This window comes from Cyrtonyx montezumae, unplaced genomic scaffold (genome assembly GCF_038088225.1).
Source record: "Cyrtonyx montezumae isolate F1298 unplaced genomic scaffold, pur_monq_1.0 scaffold_3, whole genome shotgun sequence".
NCBI lineage: Eukaryota > Metazoa > Chordata > Aves > Galliformes > Odontophoridae > Cyrtonyx > Cyrtonyx montezumae.
Window position 1 is genome coordinate 128246673 of NW_027072034.1, and position 14167 is coordinate 128260839.

The following is a 14167-nucleotide window of genomic DNA, read 5'->3' on the forward strand; positions in this document are numbered from 1 at the left end:
TATTGCCAACTTCAACTTTAATCACGGAACCATCACTTGCCATTTCATTAATAACTTTTAGGGGAATAAAAACTTCCCTATAAAAATAAAACTGAGCTCGTTAAAATTATAAATAGCTTAATGCTCGTTTGTTTTTAAAGACATATATTTTAATGTTTCCCTGCATTCCTCCCCTCCTCCCCCCCCCCCCCATCCCATCATCTGATCATTTTGGTACCATCACACAACGAAACGAAAACGGTTCTGCAACAAAAGCTTTGACAGTTTAATTTGATGCTAAAAATCAAAAAGAGAAAAGCTGACCAGGGACAACCATTATTTTTCTTTAAATTAAAGCTGTTGTAATTGCCAGTGTGTAAAAAAATAATAATAACAATAATTAGCCCCACACATGACATCTTACAATAATTAACCATGGAATAAGACAAAATTAAAATATAGTGAAGCTGTTTTGGTTCTTGCCCCTTCTCCCCCAATTCAAAAGTCATAGTGCACACAACACCGATTGAGGTTTTTGGCTGAAGTAAATGCAGATGTGCCCACTTAAAGACTGATAGTTCAGTTCAAGTAAAAACAAAATTCACATACTTTTACACTCTGCTTTTAGACTCAAACAGTGTTTAAATCTGAGCAACAAATGGTTCAACGTTAACAGAGATTATGTAGAGATTACATCGTTACGGGCAGGCATATAAATACGTAGATGTTAGGAGAATACCCACGGACATGCTGCTGCTTGGTAGAAAAAACAAACTGTAACAGAACAGAAAAGCATTCCCTGAACCATCATAAAGTGTCTCACTTGAGGATAATGTTACTAACTCACACATGCACTACAATGTTACATGTGAAATTAAAAAAACAAACAAGATATGCCTTATATATACTTTATAGTTAGTCCTACTTTTAATTTCTCTTAACACTTGAAAACATTATGATTGTCAAATTCTTTTTACCAAAAAACACCTGTGAAGAGTTTTTAAAAAAGAAGCCTAGGGGAAGGAAACAAAGGCACAGTCACACCAAATTAAGGTGATGAACAGAAGCATCATGGAGTTTCACACAGTATCCATTAGATGTCGCCAAAGTTCTAACAATCCCTTGGGAATTTAAGATGAACATCCTAGGAGCAGAGGAAAGAATACCCACCCAAACAAAATGAAACTAACAGAAAACACCAACTTCTGCTGTTCCTCAGCCTGTAGCACTTCCCCCTGCCTCACCTCATTGCACAGCTCACTTCCTCTCTGGCGTAGTAATGACTCAAGTATGGGCTCCCCAACCTGCCTCATGCCTCTATTGCACTCCCACTTCTTTGGTTTCTTTCCAGCGTGCTTTTTAGATAAATAACTCTGAAAGAACCACAATTTTATTTACAGAAAAGTAAAATGTTTTCTTGCTACAGTTTTCCTACATTTCAATCAAGTAAATCAGCAGCCTATAGAATTTGGTAATCAGATGTTCAATTAAGGATTTAAAAAAATACAAGGACAAAAATCTTCTGAATTACTAAAAGCAAGAGTTGCTAAGCTCGGCCACCAGCACAGTCCATATAATGTAACTTTCTGTTATGCTGGAAACACGAATAAGAATCTCTACTTCCTTTGCCTGACTGAACTTTCATCAAACAAGGAAGCAGATGAAGCTATTTTTGTCTTTCAGATACGACAATTCAAAATTATCCAGCTTAAAAATGGATGGCTGAGCCAAAGCAAAGTTCTGACTAACAATAAAGACCAAATGCATCTGCAGTTATAGCTTAAGATCCTGAACACTCACTAGATGGGTACTTCTCACAGAGTTTTATCTTAGGTAACGTCCACATTTCAGAATTCAAGTAAGCAGCCACTTGGTTAGCTCTGCTGCACTTTCCAACCCCCCGTTACACATTTATGGAACTAGCTTCTCCAAAAATGACCTGTATGTGCAGCTCCACTTCCATTCTTATTCAGCTTTTGCCTCTTTTTCCTTCCCAATATTTCTACCATCTTTATTTCTTTTCCAGTGTGGATTTATGCAATTAAAAAAAAAACAAAAAACCTAAAACTTAGTCACAATATTACGACATCCTAAATCTTTACTCTTGTAGAATTAGTATTTTAACTTTCCTCTGTATAAATACTATTTCTATTTAAAACCAGTCCTTCTCCATCAGCTATTACACTCTTCCTTCCTCGACTCTAACCCTCTCTTCAACTTTCTCCTTACCTTCTCTGGGAAGACCAACTGAAAGCCTTCCACAAATTTCACACAGCAAAACATAAAGAATCAAATGCTTTCCATCTATAACAGTTTTCTCACAAATTATACAGTAACTATTTGAAAACAGAAAGGTAGTGCAAATCAATCTCATCTCAAAGATAGTGCTCCAACTAATAATTTTCCAGACAGATTTATTCATTTTTTAAACCAATCAATTTGCACCTCCTTACTTGTAAAGCTACCATTAAAGCAAAGAAGAAAAAAAAAATAATCTTATTTCATAGCATCCTAGTAGATTGATTACAGTTTCACAGCTTGCACCAAGATTACTTGGAAAACTCTCTAGGCACACAGAGGGTTGCAAACTGATGTACAAACATGCAGAATCCCTTACACTTGTGGGTGTGAGATGCTAAGTAACCTGGCTTATGGAACTAAGTCTATAGCAAAATTCAGGCACCCTAGCATCACAAAACAGTCTTCTGAATAAAGAAAACTACTCTTTGCTGCTCTTTTGTACTTTGGGTTTGGCATGCTATACTGACATTTGGTTGTGTGCATTTTTCCTGAGTGTGCTTTGGCCCCCTTTTAACCAGGTTTCCACACCCCCCCAAGGGCTTCTTCAAGTTTGTCCCTGTAAGCTGCATAACGCTTCTTTAGGATCTGCAGTTGCTCGTTTTCCTCTTTGTCCAGTATACGCAAGAAGTTTTGCAGTTCAGGAAGGCTGAAAGCTTCCCACTGTGAAGTCAGAAAGAGAAAAGGACAGATGAGATGACAGGAAGTGCACAAAGCATTTATATATACACAGCGTTTTTCAAACAAAACCTCAGGCCCTCAAAACCATTTCCAAACTGAAACAGCATCAGGCACCCTACTCACAAATCTGACAACGTAAACTCTTTTAGGCTGTTTTTTTTTGTTGTTGTTCTGCAAGGAGCAGCAGGCCAGTCTGACCACAGACTCAACACTTAGGAAAAGCACAAAATACCTATTGCTCACGAGAAGGAAAAGAAAAAAAGCTTCCCCAAAAACACAGATCATCACGTCAGGGCATTTCAAACAGGATCCCACTCATCCGTGAAGGTAAACAACCAAAAAGTGTTGAGTATAACATACCATAACCTCTCCAGTCTCGTGCTCACGCAGAACAAAACTGAGCATTTCTGTCCTGGGGCCTGCCACCAAACGCAGGTAGAGGGGATGCTCTCGGTCGGACAGCTTGCATATATAAACTGCAGGAAAAGAAGCAATAGAAATTAACCATCTTCAGTAACGATGTTTGACATGTTTTGATTGATCAGTGCTGGCCAACGTTAGAGATCTGCAGAGATCTGCACCTGCAGCCACAAATTTACACATTCTCCAACCTCTTTTGGAACAATGAGCTGCAGAGATGGCAGGCACAAGGCTAAGCTCAAATATGAATGAAGCAGCTTCTAGTCAACACAGATTCTGAATATGTGTGGGGGTGGGAGGAGGAAATACAACACAGCTCTGTAGCTATAAATAAGTACTTAAAACATCACAGCTGTGGTATCATCATTCTGAAACCCTTTTTTTTCCAGACAGACAGAAACATCCGAGCTCCTGAAACCGCTGTCAGTGTCTGCCCACAGAAGAAGGCAGATTCCTAAGTGCACAAACACATTGGCAGAAAGTATTTCTCACTAAAGATACCTACTGCATCTTCTGGTATTTCCAAACACAAGGTACAGCTAACTTTACCAGCAGATGGTGCAGAAGAGTATCACGTGCACCAAGCACCACATGCAAACAGAATGTGTGTGCCCACCGTGCTCACTGGCCGCCTGTCAAAGCAGGGATTGGAGGTAGTGCTGACATCATGGTTTCTCTTTAAAACATCGTCCTGAAACTCAGCCTCACGGATCTGCAGCGTTGAAATTTAGGGCCTGATAAAGGGGCACTTTAAATGAAATAGAATGGATTGCACAGCAGGGGAAATCCATGCAGAACCCATGCAGACGATTTAGTGGGTTCTCCTGTCTCTTATGCAATATCATCACATCTCTTACTCTCTTATTATACATGCCACTTTTCCAAAGAAAAAAGATGAGAGTGACTAAGACCACCACCTCCCTCAATCTTACTTTCTTCCACCCCGCTTATTTCAAGTGCCCCTATAACATAGCTCCCCCACAAACCACTCCGTCACCCAAATGCCCTAAGTCTAACCTTGGTCTTCCTTGTGACAGCGTTTGTAAAGTGCAAACTTTGCGGGGTTGTCAGCAACAAAAAACTTTTTGAGCAAGGCCTCAATGACTTCACGGACAGTATTGGTGCTGCTGATGTGAAGTGTATTCACACAGTCGTTCGGCAGGTAAAAAGCAGAATCGTTATTGCTGTGAGCACACGTTCCCTGGCCAGAAGAAGACTGCACAGTGATTGGTCTGCATAGTTCCATCTGAACTTTGATGAAGCCAGTGTAAATCCCATTTGAGTTCTGCAACAGGAAGAAAAACACCAAATGCTCCAAATCAGCGGTGAACAACTGGGACGTATTAGTGAAGAATTGCACGTCTTTAATTTTCTCAATTGTTCATGCTTCTGTTAAAGAGATGTCTGACAAACATTTACAAACCCAAACAGAATGAGTATGTTCACGTTTACCAGCTGAAGGGTTTTCATCTGACAAACGGACGCCTTGGTGTTAAAACAGAATTTATCTTAAATGCATTTCAAATGACGTGTTGATTTGTTTCTTCAGTTTGTTTCAATTCACATATAAAAGTAACATGGATAAAAGCATTCCAGACCTAAGATTTAATTTCCAGATCTAAGAAAAAGCCTCCTACAAAGTCATTAAGCTAGAGGCAGTTTCACATGTAAGATGCTAAGGACAAAATGATTCGTTATTCTCTACAAAGTTACAGAAACCCTATGCAAAACTTACCAAGGTCATCTTTAACTTATCAGTGACAGAGGAGTTATAGCTTTGTATCTTCTCTTTAACTTCTTCTTTACTGAGATAGACATGAGGTTCGGTCTCCTTCTGAACATCCTTCAACAACAACAACAGAGGGAGAGGTTTTAGAAAACAAAATAAAGATCACTTCTCTTATGACTCGGGAGCTGTGCCTTCTCAGTCTGGGTGACAATTGCTCCACAGGGGCTCAATGCACATTAACCATCTGTATGGCAAAAGAAAGGACAAGGAAGGTAGGTGAGTCAAGTGGAACTCTTGAACTGAATCGAGATGGTTAAATCAACACACCCAAAGACACTTGTGTCATTCTTTTGCCAATTGTTTTCACTCAAATATTTACTAGGGGTATGTAAAACAGCTCAGCTCATGCTAGGGCTCCATTTGTTCATGTCAATGCTATGCAATGCTGTTAAGAATACGGCTGGAATTTTGGAAATATTAATTAGGGCACAAATGGGTACTTCTAAACAAGCAAAGAACACAAATTAAAGCAGCAGTATGTACTACCAAGTAGCACCAGCAGTCCCCACGTGTGCCATGAAGGCAGAAGCATCCCCACAATGCAGCCTGGATACACGCTGGGGTGCTGACTGCTATGTGAGACACTGCGAGTCACGCCAGCTCCGTAACGTCACACCAAAGTCATGGTTTTTCCATGGGGAAGGCCCTATTAGATTTTCAAGTGCTGCTTTTACGAGCTTGCTACGGATTTTACACTCAGCAGTAAAACCAATCCCTGGAGTTGGATTTTATCCAAACAAACATTTGTTCCCAATCCAAATCGCCGCAGCGAACCGCGTTATAAATACACTCTACCACGAACACCAACGCCATATATAGTCTGAAAGAGTTGCAGCTCTCAGCTTTAACAATCTAAGACATAGCTTAGAAAGGGGGAAGCGGAGGCCTGAAGCTTTGGGGGTCCATCTGAACACAGGCACATGCTGGAGCCGTGTGGAGGAGAGGAGCTCCTCTGGACAACTCGCCACGCACAGCCGGACAACGCTTGGGTTCGCCAGGATGAGAGCAGCCGCTGCGGGACTGAAAGCTGACATTTCCCAGAAAGAATGTGCAAAGCATTTTTCTGTCTCCTAATTTAAAACCAGCCAGCCTTAGCTCTCCGGGGCTTAGCGTTGCTTTTCCTATACGGTGTTTTACTAAATGACATGCTGGAGCTGACTTTTCTCCCATAGCTATAAAAAGAAAGGTGCGGTCTGAACGCGCTGGGAGCCAGAAACCTTGGGTTCCAATCTAGACTCCATCGCTGCCTTCCTACGTAACAAGGGGAACACACCTTTATTTCACTGATGAGGAAACTGAGGCAAAATGAATGCCAGCCACACAACTCTCCCATCGGCTCCTTAGCACAACTCCTACTAAGCACACGGAGCACCCTGCACGGCTGCCAAACCCTTCCTCATTATGACCAAATACCAAATTACTAAATGACTTCAGAATCCAAGCCTCCACTTTCCACTAGAGAAATGAATCTTTCTTACTCCTCTCTTTGTCATCTTCCCCCAAACTGCCAGAGTTACAAATACAGTTTCATCTAAATTTATTGCTTCATCTCCTCACATGCTCTGACACCGTTGCAGTGCTCAGTTTGAGAACAAATGAACAGATGAGCAAACAGTATTTTCTTTTTTTCCCTTGTGCCTAAGTGGTATTTTTTTTCCTCTGAAATCAAAATAGATTTTGCTGCTGTAGTGTTCAAAATAAACAGCAAAAGCAATGACACACAGCAAGTTTGGAACTATGGGCATTCTGAATGGCATCTTCAAACCGTGTGAGAACAGGCCAAGACTCTGGCCACACAAACTCAACAGAGCACTTATCACCTCGACATCTGCTTTTACAGACCCAAAGCTGAAATCAGAAGGCTCCCCGTGCCTGCAGCTGCAGACGAGCCCCTCAGCACAGATACCAGCCCTGACTCATCTTTTTGACAGATGAGCACGCTGTGGGAGTTCACGCCTCTCCAATCTGCTAGCACTTTTGATAGTGAATTTCCAATAGTGGACATTTCAGCTTTAATATCTGGCATTATTTCATGGACAACAGATCAAGCAGGTGCCTCTCCTCTGCTTAGTAGGAACAACTGTTGTCATTAAGCGATGCAGCTGACACACTAGAGGAAAGGGATGCTATCCAGGCAGACCTGGACAGCCTTGAGAGGTGGGCTTGTGCCAACCTCATAAAGTTCAACAAGCCCAAGTGCAAGGTGCTGCACCTGGGTTGGGGCAAACCCAAGTACAAATAAAGGCTAGGTGGAGAATGGCTTGAGAGCAGCCCCGAAGATCTGAGGGTGTCGGTTAACGAAAGACTCAATATGAGCTGACAGTGTGTGCTTGCAGCTCAGAAGGCCAACCATATCCTGGGCTGCATCAAGAGAAGTGACCAGCAGGTCGAGGGAGGTGATTCTGCCCCTCTACTCTGCTCTCATCAGACCCCATCTGGAGTACCACATCCAGTTCTGGGGTCCATAACACAAGAAGAACATGGAGCCATTGGAGCAGGTCCAGGGGAGGGCCACAATGATGATCAGAGGGCTGAAGCACCTCCTCTATGGGGACAGGTTGAGAGAGCTGCGGATCTTCAGCCTGGAGAAGAAAAAGCTCTGGAGGGACCTCACAGCTGCCTTCCAGTATATGAAGGGGGCCAAAAGGACAAGGGGAAATGGCTTTAAAATGGAACAGGGTAGATTTAGATGGAGGCGTCCCTGCCTATAGCAGGGGGGGTGGAACTAGGTGATCTTAAAGGTCCCTTCCAATCCAAACCATTCTATGACTCTACATAATCACCCAAATCATCCACAACATCATCATCAAGAGAAAACACTAATCAGAAAATCAGACCGCTCCTTAGTCTCACCTATGTTAAACCTTGAGCTTTGTTTCAATAACATCACACTGACATCTGTGCACTTCAAGAGGTTTAATCTGGCAGAAAGGACTTTGAATAACGGGAGACAACAAAAAGAATATATTGTCATTAATGGTATAGGACAACTTGACATGGCTCATAACAAGTAAATAACCTGTCTACATTATTAAGAGAATCGAAAAAACAAAACAAAACTCAACAACAAACACAACTCGGTAAACAAGTTAGCAATTTGATTAGGTTAGAATAGATGCAACCCTCTGAGACCATCCTACTCCTGCGGCTGTCAAGGATCCAGGCACTGCGTATGAAAGCCAAACACGATGCCTAAGAAAGCCCAGTTCTGCTGGTCTTGCTCTGGTGCTGCCTTGGGGTCAGCTCTGCAATTATGAATAGGAGAAAACAGTGCTGGATGCTAAACATCTAATAAAACCAAATGCAACCGTGAGAGTGAGTTTGAGGAACTGCAGGCAGTAGCTCCAGCAAGCTGGAGGTGAGGGGTCAGGAAGAGCTCAGCGTAATGCTCATGTTCCAGATGAGGCTCCCTGCAGGGCCACAGGCCTCCTAGCATCAGCAGGGGAATCACCGTGGGAATCACTGCTCCCTCACTAAGCTGGGAAGGCCCTCCCCTGCTGGAACACTGCAACTTCTGGCTCCCTGCACTGATACTGGTGGCCAGGCAGCTTTGGCCAAGTTACGTTCAGCATACAGAAGGAAAGCCCTGTTTATGCCAAAGCTGAGAGAACTTCACTCTGCACATACCAGCAACAAACATGGCTTTGCTTCATTTTCTGAGCGACCAAACACTGTTTCAACTAAGTTTAACAGATCAGAGATTATGAAAAAGTATGGACTGAATATAAAGAATGATTTCCAGGCTTAAAGTATTAAAGAATAGACTGATCCTTTCAAGAAAAGTGCTATATGTGACAGGCAGAAACCCTGTTTACCTTGATTATTTTCACCCTAGTCCTTCATCCATGACTATCAGGACCACAGAGAGTGAACAGTGGAGGACAGCCAACACAGATGTCATCCTAAGGAGAAAACCAAGCCTGGGATCTTCATGAATGAACTGCAGCTATGCTTCCACTCCCAAACAAAAGCTCAAACACTCCAGCTGCGCACACATCAGGGGACATACTCCAATCAAGCAAGCAGAAACTCTGACCAGCCAGACACCAGTGCCCATGAAGAATCACATCAGTGTCATACAGACTGAAGTGACAGAGTGAACTCTCCATGTCTGCTACCATGAGAAAGCCCATACAGGAACACCCACAGAGCCCTCCATGAACACAAAAGCCTTGGCCCCCTGGGTCAACTGTGCTCAGTGACTAACATCACACACCACATACAGATTTGAGGCACCTGTGTCTTTCATTTTCCTTAATTACACGTGACCAACATGCAAGAATAACTCCTTAACAAGACAGTACAGTTTTCCCCAAAGCTGAATTGCTCTCAGTATGGAGTTGCACTTGGCTTTTGCCACACAGCTTTGTCTAGCCATGTCTTCAGGCAAAGAAATAAATCTTTCACCAGTGTGCCTTGGCAGCTGGGGGAGGGCTTGGCAAACTATGACTTATTTCCTCCTGTATTTGTCACGTGGTAACAGGACTCACACAAGGAAAACCCCTCTGATATCTCTGCTTGAGTGCAATAGATCAAATTCCACTGAGCTGTCTCACCCATCTGTCAAAGATCTTGAGCGACCCACCAGCACCAAAGTAACAGCAGTAATAAACACATCTCTACCAGACCTTGCAAAATGCTTGTGTTATGCTGTTGTGGAAGGTCCACTGAGTGGCTGAAGTGACATGTGCTCAGAGTAAGACTGCTGGGACACCAATTACTCCAACCTCAGCCACGTTAAATGGAGCTCAAGAGAGGGAAGGCATTCAGAGGTGAGATTTGGATGTTACAGCTCAGTATGTGTGACCTGTCCTTGTAACAGTTCCACCTGGCCTGGCGAGAGGAGAAACCAGTCTGGCCTGGTGGCTCACCCAGCCCAGGACAGAAGCCACCTTTCTGGTTGTGGCCCTCAGAACCCAGAGGCACGCTCTGCAAGCCCCAGCACATCTCCCAGAGCAGCACAGGGGGGTGGCACGCTGCAGCCCGACAACTCATCCATGTGCTGATTTGGATGCAGCTGATTCATCTCCAGCTCCCGGTGAGACACCCAGCATGCATGTCCAACACAGTCTGCAGGCTGGGAATTGTGAAACTGCCTCTCTTTCAAAGACAGGCCAAGTGATGAGTCTCCTAAACACAGATCCTTGCATGCGTCACTGCAGCATAGCCAGCACAGCAGTTCATACTGTGTCTTCTGTCAGCCTAGGTGCTGCTGGCCCTAACAAGACACTTTTGGGTGCTAGTGATCAAAAAAAAAAGGAACTTTCTGTATAGAACAATAGACATTTCACTGTTATTTTGGTAAAATGCAAAATCCTGAGTGAGGTGTGTCCATCACATACCCAGATGATGACCTCAGCAATAGCAGCCCTGTCATCACCCCTTCCTCCTCTCAGCCCATCTAAGTGTGTTTTTCTCATCAGAGCACTGTCTCTCCCTCCATACCCTGCTTCTCAGGCCAGCACAGATGGGAAGGATAAAAACTAATGTCAATAAGATAGCTGAATGCACAAGAATCTGTACGGAGACCTATAGGGTCTGAAACACTTCTTTAAGTCCAACCTATTAACTTTCTCTGAAAATCATGCTGCACTTCCCAACACTAAACAGCAAACACCACTGATGGCCATTCACATTAAAACCATTCCTCAGCTCAACTAAAGCAGTTCACTCTCAAATGAAATTCCTAAGGATCAGCTGCCAGTGAGAAGGAAACAAGGCAAGTACTTTTGTTTCCCCATGGGGAGTAGTTGGTCTTTCATTTAAACTCATGAAGCAATGTCTCTTCACAGTTGAGACTCCTTTCAACAAAAAAGGCAGAAAATGTACTTTTTTTCTTTATCCTCTTTATACCCCACGTACACTCCCTTTATTGTATGGCAGATGTTTAGAGAAGAATCAGTCTTGATAACGCATATACCCAGTACAAGGGCCCCCAGAGGGTAGTTCACACAATCCTCAAGGAACATGACAAAAAATGCACAATCACAATTAGAATTAACTGCAAATCAAGACGAGGTCCCAAAAAAGAAAAATCACATCACATCTGGGACTTTCATAAAGTTCAAGTCCCACGGTTACTGCCAAAGCCCAGTCCTGCATGCAGTAAGAAAGCACTAACCTCAACAGCTAGCAAGTTGCTATGGAATTGGGCTAGAAAATAGCCACAGCCAAAACCCCTGATGCCTTTCTCCTCAGGATCCTTGCCCCGAGATGGATGCTCACCTTCCCCAACTTGTTGTTAATTTACAGGGGAATAGAACAAGCTGCATCTCCTCTACCTTCCCATTCTCACAAAATCTCTAGGCACTTAGTACCTTTGAGGAATGGGAAATCAAGCTCCTCAACCTTCTTGCTTGATAGACAAATGAAAACACAATAGACAAAATAAACCTCTCTCAGGAACACTGTAATATTGTTGTAAGAAGTCTAAACAGAAGGCTTCTGAGAGCTCAAGTGAACTTCTAACCAATGGCAGTGACTACATCCTGCCATCATACATTCTATTAATCTACACACAGAGTGAACCCTGATTCAGGCAGAAGAGTGGAGATGCATTGATCTGGCTGTGAATTGTGACCAGACATTATTTTTGAGATAAAGTACTGGCGCTTTGACAAATGAAAAATGCAATGTATTCTACATAAAATAAATCTGTTTTGTTTAGTCAAAAAAATGAAACTAATGCAACTTATTAATCTATGTTTGCATTAAATAAAGAATTTAACTATCAGTGGTACTGTACAATGAATAACCTAGTAGAAAATATGAGAGAAAACACAGAAAGGCACTTCTGATCCCAGCACAGTTGTTAATTTCACAAGAAATAACACTCCATTTCCTACAACCTGACAGCACTCCCACAGGAAAGAAAGAAATTGAAACCCTGCAAACAAACATCTTGCTTCTTCCTCATCTTAACTCTCCTGAGATCAAAGCAGCATTGTCAGCAAGAACAACTTCTTCCTTCCAAGAGCAAGCCTGTGCTCAGAAGATGCACTCCTCTTTCCACAGAACACCTGAGAATCAGAGTGGAGATGCTTGTCGTGTCCATCTACAAATGTTAAGAAACAGCAGCAGCCAGAATAGTACAGAGGAGACAAACAACAACAACAACAACCAAACAAAAGCCCAACCACATCTGAAAACCCTAAAAAGCAAATGAACAAAAAACAGATATAGTTCCAAGCTCTGCATCTTCTCATGGTCTCTGCACCTTCATTAACAGTCAGAGACCTACTACTCCAACTGGACTGCCACAAGTCCATGGTGCCAGATGAAATTCACCCCAGAGAGCTGAGGGAACTGGCAGAGGTGATAGCCAAGTTGCTTTCCATCATCTATCAGCTCCTGGTTGACTGCTAAGGTCCCAGAAGACTGGAGGCTTGCCAACGTGACTCCCATCTACAGGAGGGGCTGTAAGGAGGATCCAGGGAACTACAGGCCTGTTAGCCTGACCTCGGTGCCAGGGAAAAGTTATGGAGCAGATTGTCCCAAGGGAGATCATGCAGCATGTGAGGTACAGATGAGGGATCAGGCCTAGCTAGCATTGGTTCACGAAGGAAAGATCCCGCTTGACCAACCTGATCTCCTTCTATGATCTAGTGACCCATCTGGTGGATGAGGGAAAGGCTGTTGATGCAGTCTACCTAGACTTCAGCAAAGCCTTTGACACTGTCTCCCACAGTATTCTCCTGTGGAAGCTGGCAGCCCATAGCTTGGACAAGTACATTCTTGGCAGGTAAGGAACTGGCTGCAGGGCCAGGCCCAGAGAGTGGTGATGAACGGAGTTAAACCCAGCTGGCAGTCAGTCACAGGTGGCGTTCCCCAAACACTGGTACTGGGGCCTGTCCTCTTCATCTTTATTGATGACACAGACAAAGGCATTGAATACATCCTCACTAAGTTTGCAGATGATACCAAACTGGCTGGAAGCATCAATCTAGCATCAAGCATCAATCAGGTTGGAGTCACCAACCCTGGAGGTATTCAAAGAACATTTAGACATTGTGTTTAGGAACACGGTTTAGTGAGAACTACTGGTGGTAGACAGATGGTTGGATTGGATGGTCTTGTAGGTCCTTTCCAACCTTGCTGTTTCTGTGATTCTGTGTAGCTACACCTCAAAATGCCTGTGTCGTCCTGAACAGGCACACACTGTTCCCTGGGTCACGGAATGCCATTTTCTGATGGGATCAATGATGCGGGAAGAGTAACCTCTGTATTCTGTTCAGTACCTTTTTCTTTCTGAGCTCAGTGTGACCCAGTTCCCACCCCCAGCTAGGTCAGTGGCATATGGTGCAGTGAAGCAGTCCAAAACACCTTGTTTTTCTGAGCAGAATTGGCTCACCTAAGTCTTAATTATCCTAATGGAGCAAGAAAGAACAGCCTGCACCTGAGTAAGAACAACCTGCCTTCCCAAGGCAGCAACAACAGAAATGCCTGCCTGGGCCAGGTGCACGGCCCATTCAGTCTGGTATTCTGCCTGCAACAGCAGCAGAAAAGAAGGCTATTTCAAGAGAGCACGTGAGCCTTTTCTGCAGCCTCTCCACTGGCATCCACAACTGTTTCAGCAGGAATGCAGAGGGTACCACCCTTCTGTGTGCTTTTAGTCTCCATTTATGGCTCTGCTGTTGAGGCTCGCATGCAGGACCTCTGGGAACCTGCCGATACTCCCCATGTCTGCACTTCTTGCGGCTGTGAGCTCTGGAAAGTCACAAATGCAGTGTGAAGGACTGTCATCTGCTTTCCAGTGGTCTACTGTTGAGACAGAAGGAATCTGCTGTTAGGTGGAACTGTGCCCCTTTAATCCTAATACTGCAAGACCTCATGAACCACAGTTTCATGTCTGCTTACCCATCACCTTCATGATCTTTTACAACATAATCATGTGCCTCTCCAAAATGAGGTGCCCTGGACTCCTCAGCCTTTCCTCCTAACTCAGCTGCTCCAGCCTCTCCATTACTTTAGAGAAGAACAAGTAACTTCAGTGTGCCCTGA

The 14167-nt window shown here is 43.6% G+C and overlaps 1 protein-coding gene across 2 annotated transcripts in view; it reads right to left on the bottom strand.

The window, feature by feature from the left end:
* Window positions 1-14167, bottom strand: part of RASSF3 (Ras association domain family member 3) — an 88132-nt gene continuing 73965 nt past the window's right edge. For both annotated transcript variants that reach the window (XM_065743367.1, XM_065743368.1), the window contains 4 exons: window positions 5114-5221; window positions 4396-4663; window positions 3319-3434; window positions 1-2940 (listed from right to left, as the gene is read on the bottom strand). In XM_065743367.1, coding sequence (XP_065599439.1) covers window positions 2791-2940; window positions 3319-3434; window positions 4396-4663; window positions 5114-5221 — 642 coding nt within the window. In that variant the 3' untranslated portion in view covers window positions 1-2790. The remainder of the gene's footprint in view (window positions 2941-3318; window positions 3435-4395; window positions 4664-5113; window positions 5222-14167) is intronic.